Source organism: Lutjanus erythropterus, chromosome 11, assembly GCF_056507025.1.
Source record: "Lutjanus erythropterus isolate fLutEry1 chromosome 11, fLutEry1.hap2, whole genome shotgun sequence".
NCBI lineage: Eukaryota > Metazoa > Chordata > Actinopteri > Lutjaniformes > Lutjanidae > Lutjanus > Lutjanus erythropterus.
The window spans coordinates 39,667,865-39,687,553 of record NC_139327.1 but is presented as its reverse complement, the minus strand read 5'-3'; the positions used below and the strand labels follow the sequence as shown (position 1 = coordinate 39,687,553).

The 19,689-nt window shown below is 39.2% G+C and overlaps 1 protein-coding gene across 1 annotated transcript in view; it reads right to left on the bottom strand.

Moving 5' to 3' along the window:
- Nucleotides 1-1,903: 1,903 nt before the first annotated feature.
- mcama (melanoma cell adhesion molecule a) overlaps nucleotides 1,904-19,689 on the bottom strand; it is a 72,420-nt gene continuing 54,634 nt past the window's right edge. Inside the window, exons 8-16 of the mRNA XM_084730100.1 lie at nucleotides 17,931-18,075; nucleotides 16,617-16,732; nucleotides 16,022-16,163; nucleotides 15,117-15,247; nucleotides 12,575-12,716; nucleotides 10,771-10,806; nucleotides 6,781-6,910; nucleotides 5,564-5,681; nucleotides 1,904-4,592 (exon numbers count right to left, since the gene is read on the bottom strand). Of these exons, the coding sequence (XP_084586226.1) occupies nucleotides 4,590-4,592; nucleotides 5,564-5,681; nucleotides 6,781-6,910; nucleotides 10,771-10,806; nucleotides 12,575-12,716; nucleotides 15,117-15,247; nucleotides 16,022-16,163; nucleotides 16,617-16,732; nucleotides 17,931-18,075 (963 nt within the window). The 3' untranslated portion in view covers nucleotides 1,904-4,589. The remainder of the gene's footprint in view (nucleotides 4,593-5,563; nucleotides 5,682-6,780; nucleotides 6,911-10,770; nucleotides 10,807-12,574; nucleotides 12,717-15,116; nucleotides 15,248-16,021; nucleotides 16,164-16,616; nucleotides 16,733-17,930; nucleotides 18,076-19,689) is intronic.

The window sequence follows — 19,689 nt, the reverse complement described above, 5'->3', positions numbered from 1 at the left end:
TCATGGTCGCTAATAGGTTAGCAAATATGATGTTTTAGCTTTAAATATCCCAATGTCCGTCCACATTTTCACCATCTGCTGTCTTTTTAATTGATGATCATTTGGAAGTCGGTGAAACGACAACGACTTATCAGATTTCATACATTTATCTGACTTGAAACCTGAAATGCTATGTGGATATGGTAAAAGCATTTGAGGCGGGCCTGTTAACACTTTGACTGTGTAATATTCTTTGAAATCGTTCTCCTTTATCTCAGGGATAAGCATGTTGTCATCTGGAGTTTTACACTTCACACTAACAGGGGAGTCGCTGATTTGTTTTGCAGTGAGACGGGCAGTGAGACGGGCAGCTCTGTGGGGCTTGAATTCGTTGCAGATGTGAGCTGTTTTCTGTCCTTCCTCCTTCCAGACTCCAGAAAGAAACCCGAGCTACTGTTGGAGTCATTTCCAGCTCGCGTTGACAGCGGTTTGGAGTCAGCGCTCCTTCCTGTCTCCTCACTGTGGGACTGAGCAGCGCTAACAGAGAGCACACTGAACTCTCTGCTGCTCTGCTTCACATCGAGCCCTCGGGCGAAAGAAAACCCAACAGTGACCACATTCCAGCATTAAGTGCTCTTTCATACCTCTGCAAAAATAATAATTAAAAAAACAGTCTCTCTTTAAATGAAACGTTTTTATTTGGCATTATTTTCTTGCAAAAAATATAAAAAAAACGCAAGCATCAAAGAATCACATGTACAGTACTTTTAATTTACACACATTTAGAAAAAAAAAAAAGAACATAATGGCAATGTTCGGTTTCAAACTTGTTTTCCCACCGGTGAAAAATCCAGAACAATAAACACAAGAAGTCGTATTTAAAGTTAATCGAAACTGAAAAGGCCAAATCAGAAAGGTTTGGCTGCACACCAAAGACGGCTGGTGTTATGGCTTTGTGCAGCTTTTCTGAACCACAATGACAGCATCACATCGCACATGAGGACTTTTGTTGCCTGAGGACGTCCTGTACCTGGATATTTCTACAACTTTAGTGGAAAAAAAAGAAAACAGAAAACATTTCACTACGCTGTTAATGTTGCAAGTCATCTGGGCAATGTGGCGCTCGCAGCAACAAAATGATTCTTCTTCACAATAACCTACACAGTGAGCAATCAGTACATCATATTCACAACACGGGCCTGAAAGAAGTATGTGCACCAGTGTTACTGCATGTTTGAGCTGATTTACTATAAACCAGACACTTTGACCAGCTGATTGACTCCAGTTTAATCTTCATATCTATTATCGTTACATTCAAATACCCACTTTGCTGAAAAAATAAAACCCAGAAAGTCTTTTTAAATACACAACAAACAATTCAATGTTTTATTTACTTTTTAACTAAGCTAGCTAGCAAAAACTTTAACATTTTAATAACATGTTAGCTGAGCTAGCCAGCAAAAATAAACTTTTTGTTGACTTTTTTGCTAGGTCAGCTAGCAGAAATTTAACATTTTAATAAATTTGTCGCTAGCTAGCACAGTGTAAGGTTCATTTATTTTTTATTTCTTTCTTTTATTTGGGTCTGCAGGCATCTCCATATTGATTAAATTCTAGTTTAAACTGAAATGAAATAAACTGGTTGGCTGAGGTCTGCCTAATTTTAAATCTGGATTTAACTTAGTTTTGGGTTTGGGTAAATGTTTTGGCAAGGAGATGCAGCATGTCACTGTCAGATACCTCTGTTGTTTGATTTGGGGAATATTTAGGGAAAACCTTAATTTTTTTGTTTGTTTGTTTTTAACATTTTATTAAACATTAACAAGAGCAAAGTAATTGGTCATTTCCAGCTACCATTTTAAGAAAAACATTTTAGAATACGGGTTAAAATGCATCAGATGGAGTATTTTGTAGCTTTCTGGGATTTTCAAATATCGTCAGTGATTAGAAAAAATAAAACAGATGCTCAGCTCTGTCATGTGAATGTAGTGATAATACTTCACAAGTAGTTATAGATAGACAATAAATGTATTTCTATCTTCCATAGCTATTGCTTTACATTCTTTTCAAATATTTAAAGTTGAAAACCTTGAATTTTGAGCCTTGCTGTGCTGCAGTTCAGTAATCCATCTCACATTCATGGTAGTTCTGTGGTTGTGAAGCAGAGCAGACTTGAAACAACCCTGGAATAATGTTGCAACTTTGAAGAGAGAGAACTACATGTTCTCTGCGATGGATTATCGAAGTACAGCAAGGTTTAAAAGTTTGCCACTTGATTCTCAAACTGTACAGAAACAGAAACTTCTGGCTGCCTAGAGGGTAAAAAAAAAACATCAATATAAAAAAATCCTGCAGCCTGCTTTGCAGAGCGATCAGCGGTCCAGTACAGTTTGTGTTAAACATGCACCAACACTGGAACAATTCTTCTTCAGGCCCGACTAGCTCTCAGTGGAAACAAAAGAAAACACACAGAGCAAACCGAAGAAACAAAAAAACAAATTCAGTGTATGATGCATTCTCAAAACAGGCACAGCAGATCACTAAACTCTGACCTTTGAATCTTCCTCCTTCAGTTTAAGTCCAAGGCCTCCGCTAGCAGGTCTGTACACTACACGTATTTACAAACAGTACAAAGCTTGACAGCAGTTTGCAAAAGAAGGCTGCCAGTGTGTGTGTGTGTGATTATCACTGGTTTTACAGATTTAATTACTGCTCTGATTATCCTGCGTTTCAAGCTTTACTGTGTCCTGATGATCCAGCAGCTACAGAAGCCCTGAGAGGCTGATCTGCCGTCTGAACATAAAGAACAGCTGAAAAATTCCTTTTGTAAACTGTAAAACAGGTTTTGGAAAGACATTTTGCCAGGATCGTTCCATACATTACATTTTTTTTCTTCCTGTGAACTGGAAAAAAAAATAGCAGGTGAGAAAAATTGTCTTAAAAAAAAAAAAAAAAGATCCTGACAGAAGAAAATTCCAAAACTTTTTTCACCCATTTTACAGATATAAACAAACATTTAAAGAACTTAAATGGTGTATCCTGGAAAAACAAACATTTTTTTTCATCTGTTCTTAAATGATAGTTTGGACTGTTTGATGTTAGGTTTTATGAGGTTAAACATTATCCATCCGTCCATCGAGATGATTATCAGCACAGAAGCTAAGCTACGGCCAGGGTTAGCAACAAAAGGTATTTTAGCCACTTAAAAAAGGTACACCTAAAATTAAAAAATATATATCACTTCAAGTGTATGCTATATTTAGAATATTTTTACCACTTTACCTTGCTGTCTGACAGAAAACCACCGTTACAGCCAAATATCACACTTGCCAAACCAACCAAACTCCATAGGCAAAATCAGCAGTTTTACCTCACATAACACAGGAGTTGCTGGTCCACTGCTGCCTCAATCGTTTGTTTGCATTATTTTGTGATTTCTGTGTTGATAGATCGGAATCATCAAAGTCACACAAAACACAAACTAACATATTGAGTTAAAAGTTGACCAATAACTCCCCTGAGGTAAAATTGATGATTTTTCCCATGGAGTTTGGTTGGTTTGGAGAGCATGCTATTCGCCTTACATAACGGTGGTTTCCCACCAGAAAAGGCCATCAGAAGGCAAAGTCAAGCAGCAAAAATATTCTAAATGTCATAAACTGACACTGATTTTTTTCAGGTGGACCTTTTTTAAATAGCTAAAATACATTTTGTTGCTGACTGTCTCCAAAACTCGTTGATTAGCTTCCACTGTAGCTAACATCTGTCCATCCATACTTCATAGCCTCAACCTCACTTCAAATAATCCAAACTATCCCTTTCAATCATAAAACAATTTAGGTCAGACGAAATAAACAGATCTTTTCTTATTTGCCTCTCCTTCTGTAAACTGCTGATCAGGTCGATTCTGAAGGAAAAGCTTCCTTTTTTGGTAAATGTAAGCATCAATTTCTACAAACATCGAATCAAACTGAAGCAAACACACTGACAAGCCTTCTCTCAGTGTGACTGTGAACCGACAGTAAAGAGCTGCCACAGAGCGAGCAGCTCGCGTTTGGTCTCTGACATCATATCCTGTCCTGAAACTCACCTGACTGGACCCATGAACACGGATCAACATGCACTTGACCCCAGACGCTACCATGACATGAAAATCTGAGTGCCAAAATATCTTAAATAACAAAATATATATAATATATACACTTTCATTTAAAAAAAAAAAGAGTGACGGTGAACATGAGACACCATCAGACACACTGAACGACAGCCGAGAGCTGAACACAGTTTGAAGAAATTTTACAAAACAAACGGAGGAACTGAACGTCGAGGAAACATTCATTCAAAAGAAAATACACATCTGTACATACATACCTGTGTGTTTGTGTGTGTGTGTGTGTGTTTTTGTGTAAATCTACTGAATACTGCCGAGAACAAAGCATGATGGGTGAATGTCCGGGCTGTGAGGTGGTGTTACTCTGCAGGGGTCAGATCAGTGTGAGTGTGTACAGCCTCCTCTGCTCCAGCACACACACACACACACACTCTGACTGCTGGCTTCATGTGTCCTGCTTCCTGCTGCACAACGTCACCGCTGGACCATCAGGGGGACTTTACTGCAGGGACAGAAGAGGAGGACGTCACTGTGAACACCAGCTTCACATCGACATTATACACACTGCAGAGAAAACAAACAGTCAATGAACAACTCGTGATTTTAGCTTCTTTTACGACACGACAAATCTATGTCCATTTCCAGGAATGTGATTAAAATTTTTTTAAAGTAAATAATGACTTAGTATCTTAAAATAGTGAGAAACTTTCTTTCACACTTGTTCTGTTTAGTTCTGTTAAAACAGACCTTGGTGTGTTTGCCCGGTTCGTGCAGTTTGTTTGGGCTGGTGTGAAACCCCGATGCAGACTGAAGAACTGGATCAAGACCGCTTGAAAAGGTGAGACTCAGTTCGGTTCCAAGCGGACTCTGTTGCGGTTTGTCTGTGGTGTGGAGCAAACGAACCGACCACAAGAAGACGGGGCGATATGACCATATCAGATTGTGATCGCTGTGTCACGCTACAGTGCACTTTCTATCCGTCGTAGCTCTACGCTCATACACGCGACGCATCCAGCGTTTTCTTCTCAGCCAAATCACACTATCTGCTAGTTCGTTTCACACCTTCCATAGAGAACGCAGACAAATCAATCATATTATCACGCGGCAGCAGCACATATCCTCATAACATCAGATTAGTTTTCTGCACACGAACAGCTGGTGCAGGTTTATTTATAACCATTAAATTATTGATAGAAAAGCTACTGTTCCCTCGAAGTACATTACATTTCCACATGTAGAGCATGTTCTGTGTTGACCGTGGAACTGGGCCAGCTCTGCATCTCCGGACATGGATCTATGCATCTTTATGAGTTTTTCTCAAGCATCTCCCTCAGGACAAACTTTACCCTTCAGCTCCTCAGACCTCTCTCTCTCTCTGCGTGTGTGTGTGTGTGTGTGAAACACTGCAGCTCTTTAGGCTTTGACTCTTTTTATACATAGTGAAACATCTTTTTCACTGACAACAATGGTTACCTGCTCACTGGGGCCCTTTTTGTCTCCATTGACAGCCTTTAGGAGGACAGCTTCCTCATTCTTTGTGTTGGTCTTCATCTCCACGACGATGTCATCTTTGGTGGTCTTCTCTTTGGTGCTGCAGACAGAAACAAAGGTTGGTACATGTGGAATTTGACAAAACAAAACAGGTAAGTGCAGTCAGACGGGACTTTTCGGACTTTAATGTCTAAAATGTGAGTGCATCGGTTCAGACGGCCTGAATGAATCACAAACAGCACAATGTAGCACAAGCGTATCGATACATCTCATTAGGACGTGCATATGCTTCATTTTTGGCATCAATGAATTGCCGCTGTAACTTTCCTCTGTTTTCTCTCTCCTCCTGTCTCTGCCTGCACCGCTCTCGCTGGACGCCTGCTGCCTCGCTCACACAAAACAAGCGCTCCCTCCTCCCTCTCCTGTCTCTCCCACGCACAAGTTTGTTTTTTGATGAAGATGAGAAACACTGCTGCAACTCGTTTAAGCAAAATGTGCTGGACAGCCGAGTACAGAGCCACGAGAGAGACATCATGTCACTGGGAGAGCAGGTAACACGCAGCATCACTGTTCCTCCACACCCCACTTCCTCTACACGGTCAAATTCAATTCAAACCACAGCGCTTTTCATATGAAACAGAGCAGCTGATCATCTTACTGCAAAAATGGCTACAGTACTGGATTCAGTAAAACTATCAGGATTTCTTCTTGCAACTAATAGTACACTGCAAAATATAGCATTAATAAAATCAAAATGTAAAGATTCACAGGTTGCATCATATTGTATTGTGACAGAGCTGAATCATATCGTACCAAATCATCAGCTATTTAAACATTTCTAAGATTCACTGTATCATTGAACATGTATTGAGATGAGTATTGTATTGATTCATCAGTGACCTACAGGACGCTGCAGTTTTAGCAAACATTACTCAAGAGAAGTGATGTGCTGGGGACTACTTTTGGCTGCGGAGTAATACACATTCAGTGTTCAAGTCAGCATTGCACAGCAGCTGGACGGTGTATGTGGGATCGACTCACAACAATAAACGTCAGCTGCACAGAGGAATAAAATATCAGCCTTTGGATACACAAATAATACTGGTTTAGGTCTTTTCATGGTATTTGTTGACAAGAAGAAGAAAATCCATAGACCTGTCCTTTAAAAAAAAAGTCTTGCTGTGTTGTTCAGTACTCACATCTCCTGTTTCCCTGAGCGTCCACAGGGGATCTTCCCCTTCTTATGCAGGAAGTAGAGAACGCTGCCGAGGATGGCGAGCAGCAGCAGACACAGTATGATCACCACTATGATCACCCCGCTGCCCTCAGCTACACAAAAACAAACACACACAGACAGACACAGAGACACATCACCTGTTAGTGTCAGTCCTCTGGTAACAGTAGTGGCGATGTGGGCAAAGTCTCAGTACTGAGATCACGATCCTTATCATAATTTAATTAACTTGATTTAATTTTCATTTTAATTTAACACTTAAAGGTATAGTTCAACCAAAAATGAAAAAACACTGCTGGAGAACACTGCTCCCTAAAAGTGTCATTCAGTAGAACTACATTTTATTATTATGCTATTTTTCTACTTTACAATGTCCAGCTAATACTTAAAACAAGTAAACCTGAAACTGTTTGCAGTTTGCACAACTTCTGGATACAATTCACTCCACACACACACGTATATATTTTAAAGAGGCATTTCACCTATTTTACACATAAAGGTCATTTCACTAGTCTTGTGGAGAATTACTAAGCCTGTGAAAACGGCTGCAACAGTTTAATGATTTCTTCTGTGACCTGCAGAGGAGGATAAACTGAGGATGTGACATTTAAAAGCATTATGGGAAGTGTAGAATCCAGCTTCTTTGTAGTTTGACTCCCACTAGGCACTAAAAGTCGAAGCATCTCTGCAGCTTCTTGCAAATCTGCCTATTCAGGGAAGTGCAGTGCTGAATGACTGGAGTTCACTTTTAAAAATAAAAAGAAGGAAACATCTGTTCTATACCTACAGACTGCATTATTTAAACTAATTTATTTCTTAAGTGGCTTATTTGACAAAGTCCTCTTTCTCATGCATAATAAACAATTAGTTGAGCGTGAAATTATGTTCTTTATATTTCATCATTATTAAAGTTGCAGGACTGCAGAAAAATTTCATTTATTTTGCGCAGCATCTGTGACTCCTTGTCTTAATAGCTGACTTAATTTAGATTACATTATTCCAGAATAAAAAAAGGCTACACTTTGTAGACTGCTGGTTCAGTTTGTGTAAGAGGTGAGCAATAATATTAACAAGTAACATTTCAAAAGGAAAACCAAACTAGAGTATGTTACTTCAATTTATCATGTCTAGCCCTGTATAAAGTTCTTATCAGGGTAGAGAATGTATCTGTCATGGTTTAGAAGAATATTTCAACCACTTTATCTTAACATCAGACAGCATTTTCTGCCATTGTAAAAGCCAAATATCACGCTCTGCAAACCAACCAAACTCCACAGGCGAAATCAGTAATTTCACCTCACAGAAGACGTGAGTTTCTGGCATCTACTGATTAGTTTGTCTATGTTATTTTGACTTATGTGTAATAAAAGGATAGTTTGGATTCACTGAAGTCACACAACAACACAAACAAACTAAGCAATCAGGGCAGAAGTCGACCTGAAACTCCCGTGTCCTGTGAGGTAAAATTACTGATTTCACCTGTGGGGTTTGGTTAATTTGGAGTGAGAGTGATATTCGACTTATACAAACATCAGAAAAGGTTGTCTGACAGCAAAGTTTAGAGACTTTTTAACTGTCATCCTCTCATGATATTCTTCTGTGGCTCATGTCTCCAAATCCATCATCTTTGTCCACTTCAATCCCAAATTTCAGGCCGTCCCACCTCGTCCCACCTGAAGTTAACATTCCCAGTGAACTCTCCCAACCATCGGAGTTTGTTTGATAAAACCAAACCAGCAGACAAAACAAAAACACAGAGAAAACAAAAAGCAGAACAGAAGAAAGCAGCTGTTTGAATTTGTTGTATTTCCGTCATATAAAACCAGCTCAGTTTCTTATCTAAAAGCAGAAAATTAATTCGTCACAAGATTTGGAGAGGCTTTGAATGTTCTTTGATAGAATAAATTAACGTTAGCACAGCTAAGACTTCATTTTACATTTAATTTTGCTCATTTCAAATTAGAAGAAGTCAGACGAGGATAAAAAGACGCGGACAGGGAGGTGGAACAGACGAAATTATATCTGATAAGATCTCCATTATTTCTACCCCAACTTTTAGCTTCTCTTCACAGTTGCACATATAATGTTTAAATGTTCCTTCCTCTAAACTCAGTACATTATTTTAATCATGCTGAATAATTATTGTTACACTGGCAACAAATAGATGGAGTGACATACGCGTGTAAAATCAATTTATACTGCAAAGATTTGAATGTAGTGTTTCGGGTCTTTTTTCTCTTCTCTTAATAGGAAAAGGTGAAGATGTGTTACTAATAATGTTAACACTTAATTTGAAGGGTTGTGCATCAGGACTGTCATGAAGTCTTTATGAATGTTTATGACTGTTCTAATTTGGTCAGTCAGTGTCATTTATAATGAGAACATGACAGTTTATGAGAGAACTTTAAATCAAAGTTAAACTTAAAAGCTTTATTTTTCTAACATTACAACTGTTATAACAGTCATATGTAGTTGACATTAACACTGGCTGTCATGAGATCATTGTACGTGACCCTAACTTCTGGTAAAGCGGTGCATTATGGAGGCATTTTATGTTTGTTTGTTTGTTTTTTTCCACTTGTTTTTTACGTTCAGGAGATTCTGCAATGTTTTTTTTCCCTGTGAAACTCAAACAGTATAAAATAAACCCCACCTTCAATCAGCATGAAGAATAGAGTAGCTAACGACTGAATGTTCATTTTTGGGTGAACTATCCCTTTCATGCAAAAACGAGAGAAAATGATGTTTTCAGCCTCTCAAATACAGAAATGTTCCCATTTTCTTTGATCATTATCATATTAATCTGAATTATTTTTTTTTTCAGACTGACAAAACAAAACATTTAAAGACATCACCTCTGGCTTTGGATGAATATTTTTCACTATTTTCAGACATTTTGTAAACACTGCAACCCTAAGATTTAACATGGTGATTAATTTCAGTGTTTGTATTTGATAACCGTTAATACATTTGTACAGTGGCAAGGAAAAATTATTGTGGACAAGTTAAAAAAAAAAAGTTGAATGCTACAATACATACAAGTGGTGCCATTACTTTTAGATTTTATTTGCTTTTCCTGCACTGAATTAAACAGATCAACCTTTAAATATACTGAATCCACAAAAACAGAGAACCAGACTGAGACACTGTGACTCATTTTACGGTTCTGAGTATCATAAAACAGTGATGTGATTCATTCTTTAAGAAGATCTTCACTCTTCTGCTCCGAGGGACTGTACCAGTGTAACAGCCTCAGTGAACAATCAGGACGGCGACCAAATGTTTGCACAGCACTCACATTTTTTTTGTTATTGTTGTTTTTAATGGATGTGGGTGAGGGGTGGCTTTGTCTGAAATGCTCTTTATTTGCCCACTGTGTTCCCCACAGGCTGGTGAAGATTTTAATGGCACGAAGTGACTGTTCAGATAAAGTCAGAAAATTGCCCCATAATAACAGCCCTCTTCATACTCCACTACAGTTTCACCTGGGATGTAAAAATCCACAATAAAACACAAATCTGTCTGGAAAACTCAGTAAAAGCGAGACACTGTTTTCTTATGTGTGTTTGTTTAAAAAAAATCTGTAATGCACAAATAATGTTTTTACCACTGCAGAGCGTTTGGGTCCGAGTGTGATTCTAACTGCTGGCGTGCTTGAATTTGCTGGTGTTATGATTTTTCTCTCTGTATCAAACAGAATATTTAATGTGCCCACAGGCCATCCCTAAGATCTGCCAGCAAACCAAAGACAGTCCTGCTTTACAGTCGCTGTGTAAAAATCATAAATAATGTATATACTGTAGTCCTCAAACCCTTCATTGTCACAGACAGAGCTTGGTCTAAAGCGTGAAACACTGAGACAGAAGAAGAAGAAGAAGAAGAAGAAGAAGAAGAAGAAGAAGAGGCTGTGAAAGAGGCGTCTCAAACAAGAAGAGTCTGAAGGCGACGATCTTACCAGGAGAGAAGGGAGCAGCTGAAGTGATCATGGGAACTGTGAACAAGGAGAACAACACTTAGAATGGTTCCCCAACACACACGCAGGCGCACACACACACACACACACACACACACACACACACACACACACACACACACACACTTCATAAAAAAGGGACATTTCAAATTATTTAAAGTGTGGTTGCATGAGGTATTTATCAATGGTCAGTATTTTACCTACAGCAGGTCAACATGTCTTGAGTTTAGAGAAGCAGAGAGAAGAACCAGCACAGGAGCTAAGCAATACAATGGACTATTTTATCCACCTGAGAACATCAGTTTAAGTGTACGCTATATTTAGAATATTTTCACTGCTTTTCCTAGCCGTCAGACAGCTTTTTCTGATGGGAAACTGCAGTTATAAAAGTCAAATATTGCTCTCTCCAAACCAACAAAACTCCATAGGAAAAAATAGTAATTTTACCTCACAGAACCAGGAGTTGCTGGTCCACTGCCACCTCGATTGCTTAGTTTGTTTGTGTTATTCTGTGATTTCTGTGATGTGAAACCATGATTTGGATTCATCAAACTCACACAATAACTAACTCAAACTAACATATTTGGTTACCAGTTGACCAGTTACTCCTGTGTTCAGTGAGGTAAAACCGATGATTTTTCCTATGGAGTTTGGTGAGTTTGGATAGTGCGATATTTCGCTCATATAAAATTGCTTTCCCATCAGAAAATGCTGTCTGACAGAAGCAGTGAAAATATTCTAAATATATCATCCACTTATAAAGTGATACTGATTCTTTAGGCGGCTAAAATACCTGTTGTTGTTGACTCTGTCCACAGCAGCGCATCGCTTAGCTGTAAAATAGGTAATACACTGACCATCGATAAGGACCTCATATAACCACATTTCAAATAAACCAAACTATCCCTTTAAGGGGAGACACTACAGGTGAGCAGGTGAGTAAAGAAGAAAGAAATTTACTCAGTTGATTACTTACATTAATTATTTTTGTATTATGAGTTTTCTGAAGTTCAAAATTCTTGTTTCATTTTGTTGACTTGTTTCAGTCAAAGTTTTTTTTACCACTGGAATAATTTAAAGGAACATGTACAGAGCTGTAAACATAGATTATAAGTGACACACATTTTAGTTGATGAAATGTTAAAACTTTTAGACACCTTTACTATTGGAGAATCATTTTAGATCTTAGATAATGATACATGAATATTAAAATATTAACAAAAAGAATCGTCATTCATTTCCATTTAATTCTTGTCCCACAGGGAGCCACTGCAGAGGGGCCAAAGAGCCGCATGCAGCTGCAGACCCCTGTTCTAGCCAGAACCCATTTAAAAGAATATTTAAAATATGCAGCACAATTCTCTGATAAATGTTGATTTGATGAGAAAATGTATCACAGAGGACTCGCTGCAAGAAGCAGGGAAATAACCCTCGTGTTCATGATAGTCATTAATTAAGACTTCAAAAGCAAACTAAGTTTGAAACTCCATCACTGATGGAGCATGTGAGAGAACTCTTCTTTCTCCATATCTTTACTTTTAAACTCACCACAGCTCTGTCAGTTCGTCAAAGGCCAAGCATTGCTGCAAGTTTTGAGGCAAAACTGGGATTAAATGGGCTAAAAGATGAGGAAAACACTGGTATGGCCCTTTGACTTTCTGAAACCAGCAGTGTTTGAATGCAAATGTCAGAAGATTAAAAAATAACAGATGTGGTTCTCCCTCCATCAAACCTACAGAATAACACAGATGTTCAAATGCAAACAAGAGAAAAAAAAGACTCTTACTGGCTCTGATGCTGAACACCTTGACCTCAGTGCCCATGTCATTGGACGCGTTGCACAGAGCGCTGATGTCCGAGGTGACTTTGACCGACACCACGCTGTGGGTCATGTGATCGTTCGCTTTGCTCATCACCTCATTCCAGTTCTGTGGAGACAAAGCACACGCTCTTTATGAGAATACCACTGATATCTTTACATCAGTGAGCATCAAATATCTGCAAAATGAAGCTCACGGGACAAAACATTGCTGAGCCTCACAACTAGCCTGCAGGGTGTGTGTGTGTGTGTGTGTGTGTGTGTGTGTCTGACGTCACACAACACGGCAACACCCATAGAAGCCTTCAATAACACATACTAACATACAGTAAAACATGTTCTGCATGTAAACTGGCATCAAAATATTATGACAATTTTTTTCTGGATAGTTTAAAATGAAATCTATAACGGCCTCTGTTACCTCACGTGTCTCTTATCCTCCGTGCCATTTATGCAAAGAGGCAGCTGCACTGCTGACGGTTTAATCCTGTGTGCACTTACCATAGAAACTCATTATTTTTCACGGTCAGCCATGCTTTTTGTTTTGCATACTTTTGGCGTCATGCACCTGGAAGCTGGAAATTTTAACTGGGGAAATTCCGACCTCTGACAACCGCAGGAAATGTAAACAAGCCATGACTGTGGTGGCACCTCACCTGTCAACCTGCAAAATGACAGTCTAGAGCAGCGGCTCCCAAACTGTTTCTACCATGTCCCCCTTCAAACGGCAAAAAAAAGTTCAGGCCCCTCCCACAACTCAATTATTACCAGGCCTTTTTTGGGATTGTTGTGTCCTAAAATGCCTTTCATGGCAGCTTTTCTAAAAAAAACAAAAAAAAAACTGCAGTGCATGTTGCGATGCTTTTAGGCATTTTTAATGAAATTGCAGGACCACGAGAAAACTGCAAAAGAAAGTTGTGATTTTTTTTGTATAATTAATTAAGAATCAAAGGAAACTTGCTCCAGGGAGAATAAAACCACAATTTGACCTGAGTTTTCTAACTAACCTCACCAAAGATGCTCAGAATTATAAAAATTATAAAAATGTGTAACTGAAAGTGCACCTGAGTTCTACAGAGAACTAAAATCTTTTTGGACCTCAAACTCAAAAACAGCACAAAATAAACGTGCACAAAGAGTTGATAAATGTCAGTTTCAACACCAGATGTGTTCTTTTCAGAACCTGAGACAAAATGAAAAAATACATAAATGCAAAAAATAGTGAATAATAGGAGTTGTTTCATTGAAACGAACGGGGACTGCTGTGATTGGTGGAACTCACATGAAGTTACAATGATTGGTCAAATTTGCAGAAAAGTAGCAGACTTATGGTTTAAGTTGGTACAAGTTATGTTGAATTTAAGGGGATTGGTTGAATTTGCAGGAATTATTTCATATGATTTCAACATCATAATTTCCTGGAGGGAATCTCTTGGGAACCATCGATCTGGAGCTTTTGTCAGAGATGTTTCCAGGAGATCAAACTGGTTACTATTGAAGAATACGAGCAGAGTGCGCTTCCTGATTGAAAATCTTCTTGTACCATTTCATGTGTTGATGATTTGATTTATTTTATTTGGCTTTAATGCAAAACACCAGTCAGGTCTGATCATTTACAATAATAACCTGCAGTTTATTTTTTTCGCTGCAAGTCTGACTTGTCATTTAGTCAGTTTATGTGAGTATAAACCTGCCAAGAACTCAAAATAAAAGAAAACTGACACGGGCTTCGCCTGGGAACCAGAACATCTACAAGCTCATGTTTCATTTGCTCTGGCAGACGTCTGGCCACCGTCCTGTTCAGACAGATTTCTAACAGTCCTGCTTCTCGTCCGTTTGTTAAATATGGAGCAGGTTGGATGCGATGACTAACGTCGGTGCCTCACTGGTCCAGATTTGAAAAGTCACATCCTGCAAGTTTTGAGTGCAAACCTGATGAGTTCTGATCAAATATGAATCAAGATTCTGTTACTGCATTGCCTGTTTCTTGTCTCAGATGTTTACAGAAACACATTTTAGTGAACGCTGTGATTTAAGAAATGTGTGACCAGGAAGCCATTTTTTTCTGCCTAGAAACAGCTCTAATTAGTTGTTGGTATATCCAACTGTGTCTAGAGGCATTTTGGTCAGCACACATTGATAACACCAGTTGGTAATCGTAAATGAACTGAGAATTATTTTGGCAATACCACGTCTATAATAATGTATATAAAAATGTACAAATCTCTCATGATAATCATCCAAAATATTATCAGAGCAATTAAATGTTATGCATATAATGATTTACTATTTATACATGAAATACAGGAGAAAAATGTAAATGTGTTTGATTTGACTCCACCACCTCAGGATTTAAACTCAAAATGTTCCTCTCATCAACTTTACATGTCGACTGTTACAGCAGCATCATAACATACAGTCTACTGTACACAAACGCTGCATAATGAGTTGCATCTAATGACGACCACAGTGCAGGAAGTCGTCGCTGAGAGTCAAACTGGAGGCCCACCTGGGTGCCGATGATGTTCCAGGAGATGCTGGGGACCGGGTGTCCCTGAGCCTCACAGCTCAGGTTCACCATCCTGCCTGCTGCCTCCTCCAGCTGCACCTCCTGCTCCACCCCCACCAGCTGGGGACCACCTACACACACACACACACACACACACACACACACACACACACACACACACACAGAGAGTATTCAGTGTATGTAATATAAAGTATATTTCATCATAATGATAAAAGTCTGTGTTCAGATCTGGTCCTGTTTTCAGTAACATGTAGAATTTCCACATCAGTAGAATGAGAGATTTTTATGTAGAAATACTGTGTCAAAAATTTAATTCACAAGTAATATCAGTTCCAGTTCAACTTTTCCTTCAATTTTAAGCTACTGTCAGTTGAAGTCGACACTTCCTGCACAGATGTCCCACATTAAAATCCTTACAGATGCTTGAAACGGCACAATTCTCCTCCTCCTTGGTATATTTTTAAAACAAAAAAGCCGCACCCTCATAACTCTTTAGTTCAAGTTCCTAAAGATGGACGTTTTGGCACACTGCTTTCTACAGGATGAAATCCAAACCTCCTCTGACTGACACTTGCAGGAACAGAAGCAGGTGTTTCAAATCAGAGCTACCTGGCCAACCAAACTGGAGGATGTAGAAATAGAGTCACTAGAGAGGCGATTCATGCAAGAAAACCATGGCCACATGCTGTGTGAGAGAAATATAAAAAGGCACTGAGTTCTTAGATTCAAATTTGGCATGTGAAAGATGGATTGAAACCAAAAATACAAATATCAGTTTGGCTTCAGCTACATGTGTAAAGCAAAAGAAAAAGTTTATTCTGAGGACGTTTCCCTTGGCGTCACCAGTAAAGCGAAGTCGTTGAAGCGTTGGGGGGATGACTGACCTTGCACGATGATGTGAACGGAGCCGCTGGTGTGCAGGGCGGGCAGGGAGGGAACGGTCACCTCACATACGTACTCGCCTGATGTTTCGTAGGTGGCGTCCTGCAGATGCAGCGTGTTGCCCTTACCCACCTGCTGCCCATCCTACAAACACACACACACAAAATAAGCACACAAACATACAATTAGGTGATACAGATACATTAAGGTGCAGACATAAAGTGAGAAACGGTGTGACATTACACAATAGAGCTGTAATTCTAGATACAACCATAACCAAACAAGTATCAGTACCTCAACAAACAAAACAAAGAACAACAACAACAGGACACCTTGTAAAAACGCTGTGATGACACCAACAACTACTGCTAGGTAGTAAATAGGATAACTGTCTGATGTTATTTGTACACTGTACTAACTGAAAGTGCACGTTTTAAGGGATGCCAGAAGCATGCTAATGTTAGCATATAGCTTCAACACAAAGAATCAAAGTACAACCTCACAGACCTGTTAGCATGTCTGTACACTCAATCTTCTGTCTGCTGCTTGCGAGACTTTAAATCTAATCTAGTCTAATCTGGACTGATGTGTTCATACCTTGTACCAGACAGTGGAGGTTTTCAGGGAGGACAGAGCGTTGCAGGTCGCAGTCAGATCTTCTCCTTTGAGCATGACTTCTGAGTCTTTTGGCACCACCACAGCTGGATCCAAGTCTGAACACAACAGACAGACAAAGGAGACACAGAGTCACAAGGCTGGGTGGAATAAATTTAAATCACCATATCCACACGGCGGCCATTTTTCTTTGATCTCATAGTCAGAGTGGGAATCTCAAATGTTGTACTGAACTCAGAGAATCTGACAAATTGATATCATTTCATCGCTTCCTGATTGATCAGCAACTAAAAAGACAACGGACAATGGAAATCTGGAGGGACATGACGCCATACTTCAAGCTAAAACAACAGATTTGATAACCCATTAGCTACTGTCATCGCAACAGCTAACGTTAGCCTTCAACTACCTCCTAGCTAACAGCACTGTTCAATAATGTTACACAATACAATAGTAAAAGCATAAATTAAATATCAGCGCACATCTTGGACACGTTTATTTCAGACTAAGCCTGGAAGTAAAATACAGTTGATGTAAACACGCTAGCTGTCTTGTCACATGACCTCAGAAATGTTTTGGTTCAGTGAAATTATGAACGCTGTGACACAAACTTCTGTGCAGTTTTCATACAGATTAAATCCAACATAGAAGTATCATAATAAAAAATGTTAGATCAGACTTTTATTCCAACAAACCAGCCACCCTGTTTTAGTTGCTTAGCTTATAAACTTGTACAAGAGGCAGCAATAGTTAGCTTACATTAGCTTGATTACATCCAGCGAGTTCTACTTCCAGGCTTATGTAAATGTGTCCAAGATGTGTTTTGATATTTCAGAAATAATTCATGCTTTACTATTGTACCATGTAACATTATCAAACTGTAACGTTAGCTAGGAAGTGGTTGGATGCTAATGTTAGCTGTAATGGTAGTTACAGAATAGTGTGTGGATTGAGACTGAGATGAGATGACCAATATCAATTTATGTCTTTGCATGAGAGATGGAGTCGGGATGTGATTAGCATAGCTTAGCATAAAGACTGGAGTTGACACTAACTAAACTGAAACAATGCGCCTACCCACACCTTTAGGGTGGAGGTAGGAGGAAGGTAGGTGGATCCGCAAGATGCAACACGCATGACCGATAGGGTCAAACAGCAAGCATATCTCCAGCTTTATAGCCTCCTAAACATGCTGCATCCCCTGTTGTTTCTGCCTAAGTCCAGTATGTTATGTTCTAGATAAGTGTGTTTGTATGTGTTTATCTGTATGTGTGTGTATGTTTGGCCGTTCCTCACAGTGCACAGTGAGCTGCATCTCTCCTTTGACCTCGCTGTAGCCGTTGCTGTCCAGAGGGCGACACTGGTAGATGCCGCTGTCTTTGCGTGACACTGGCGACAGGAACAAGGCATCACCACGGCTCTCCAGGTCCACGTCCAGCTCCTGCAGCAAACACTCTCATTTGTTATCTGAATCCATGTCGCAATGACAGAAACCACGATATGGTCTTAAATGTGCTTTTAGGCTGAATGTTCTAAGATGTTCTGTATGTCCAAGAGAAATCACAGAGTTTAGTCCTATGGGGGACATTTTACTGCAGCCACAATTTACACTGGAGTCCATTAGGGTAAGAAACACAAGTGGTGAGACGCAGGCAGACTTTAAACAAAAGCTAAATGTTTAACCGTAATATCCAAACCCACTTACTCAGGAGTAAAAACATTTTTTCTTTGATTTTCATGCACACTGGTCCATTTGACTGTCTCTGGAGTGAAATATCTGTCCAACTACCGGAAAGATTGCTATGAAACTGCCTCCAGTCGTACATCGTCTCCAGTCTACAACGACCTGGTTTATTGGTTGACTGAGAATCTTCAGACCTGCTGAGTTTAGTAACACTACAGTCTTTCCTCCAGGGGCAGCCCCAGGTCAGCTTTTACATGTTTTGCCCCTCGCAGGCTGCCTGCCCACAGTAAAGACCTGGGGCCGATTTCACAAAGATATTTTAGACTAGTTTGTAGTGTTGGACTAGTCTTAATTTTGCACACAATTTCACAAAAATAAAGTCTGACACCTTAACCCCAGGCTGACTCAGGCTTAAGATTCATGTTACCATGGTAACAACCAGTGCCACCAACTGATCAGTAGCACCAGACAACAAAACCATATTTTTTATATCTTGTTTGAACATCTCTGATGCTCCTTTTAACTGTCGAATTCCTCCAAAAGACTAATTTCTGCTGAGGTAAACGGAGCTGAGTGGTTGGATGTGGTCACACAGTCTGCATTTTTTTTTTTTTTTTTACTTATTTTAATTTACCCAGAATTCATTGTACTGTAGTCCTACTTTAGATAGTCAAGAACTGAACTGCTTTGTGCAAAGGATGCATTTAGACATCTGAAGTCAGACTTTGACCGTGGCTTAACAGATGCTCGATCTTTGTGAAATCGGCTCCAGAAAATAGAGCCTGTATATTTAAAATGTGAATATTGGTTGATTGCTTTTGTGTCCTGCACACAAAGTGCCCAACCCTCTTGGACTTTTAAGACAACAAAAAGTATAGTTGCAGTGTTCACATTTCATTACATTTCCTTTTATTACAAAATTACAGGTTATTTTACAGCAGCAAAATATTCTGCCTTCTCCATCGAGCTTGCAAAATAAAATATGCAACAAAAAAAGTTTCTCATCCAAAAGCACAACTCAAGTTTTTCATAATCATCAACCCAAAAGAAATGAACATAAATGGAGGAAATTTTGGGGGATGGTGTCATATGCTGCATAGACTGAAGCCCCCTGTGGCAAATTGTGATCTATGGTATTTAATTATTTATTTTATGTTGTAAAACAAAAAGCAGACGTTATTTCAGACAAATAATCAAAACCCCTTTGAAAAAAACAAAAAAACAATCAACTTTGAGATGAGGGAACCAGCGGTGCAAAAAAGCTCAAAATCATTTCACTCCAGCTCAGGTTTAAGGATTCATTCCTGCAGTACTCTGCTGGTCAGCAGCACAAATTCAAGTTGAATTTTAATTGAAGATGAATAAATTGTG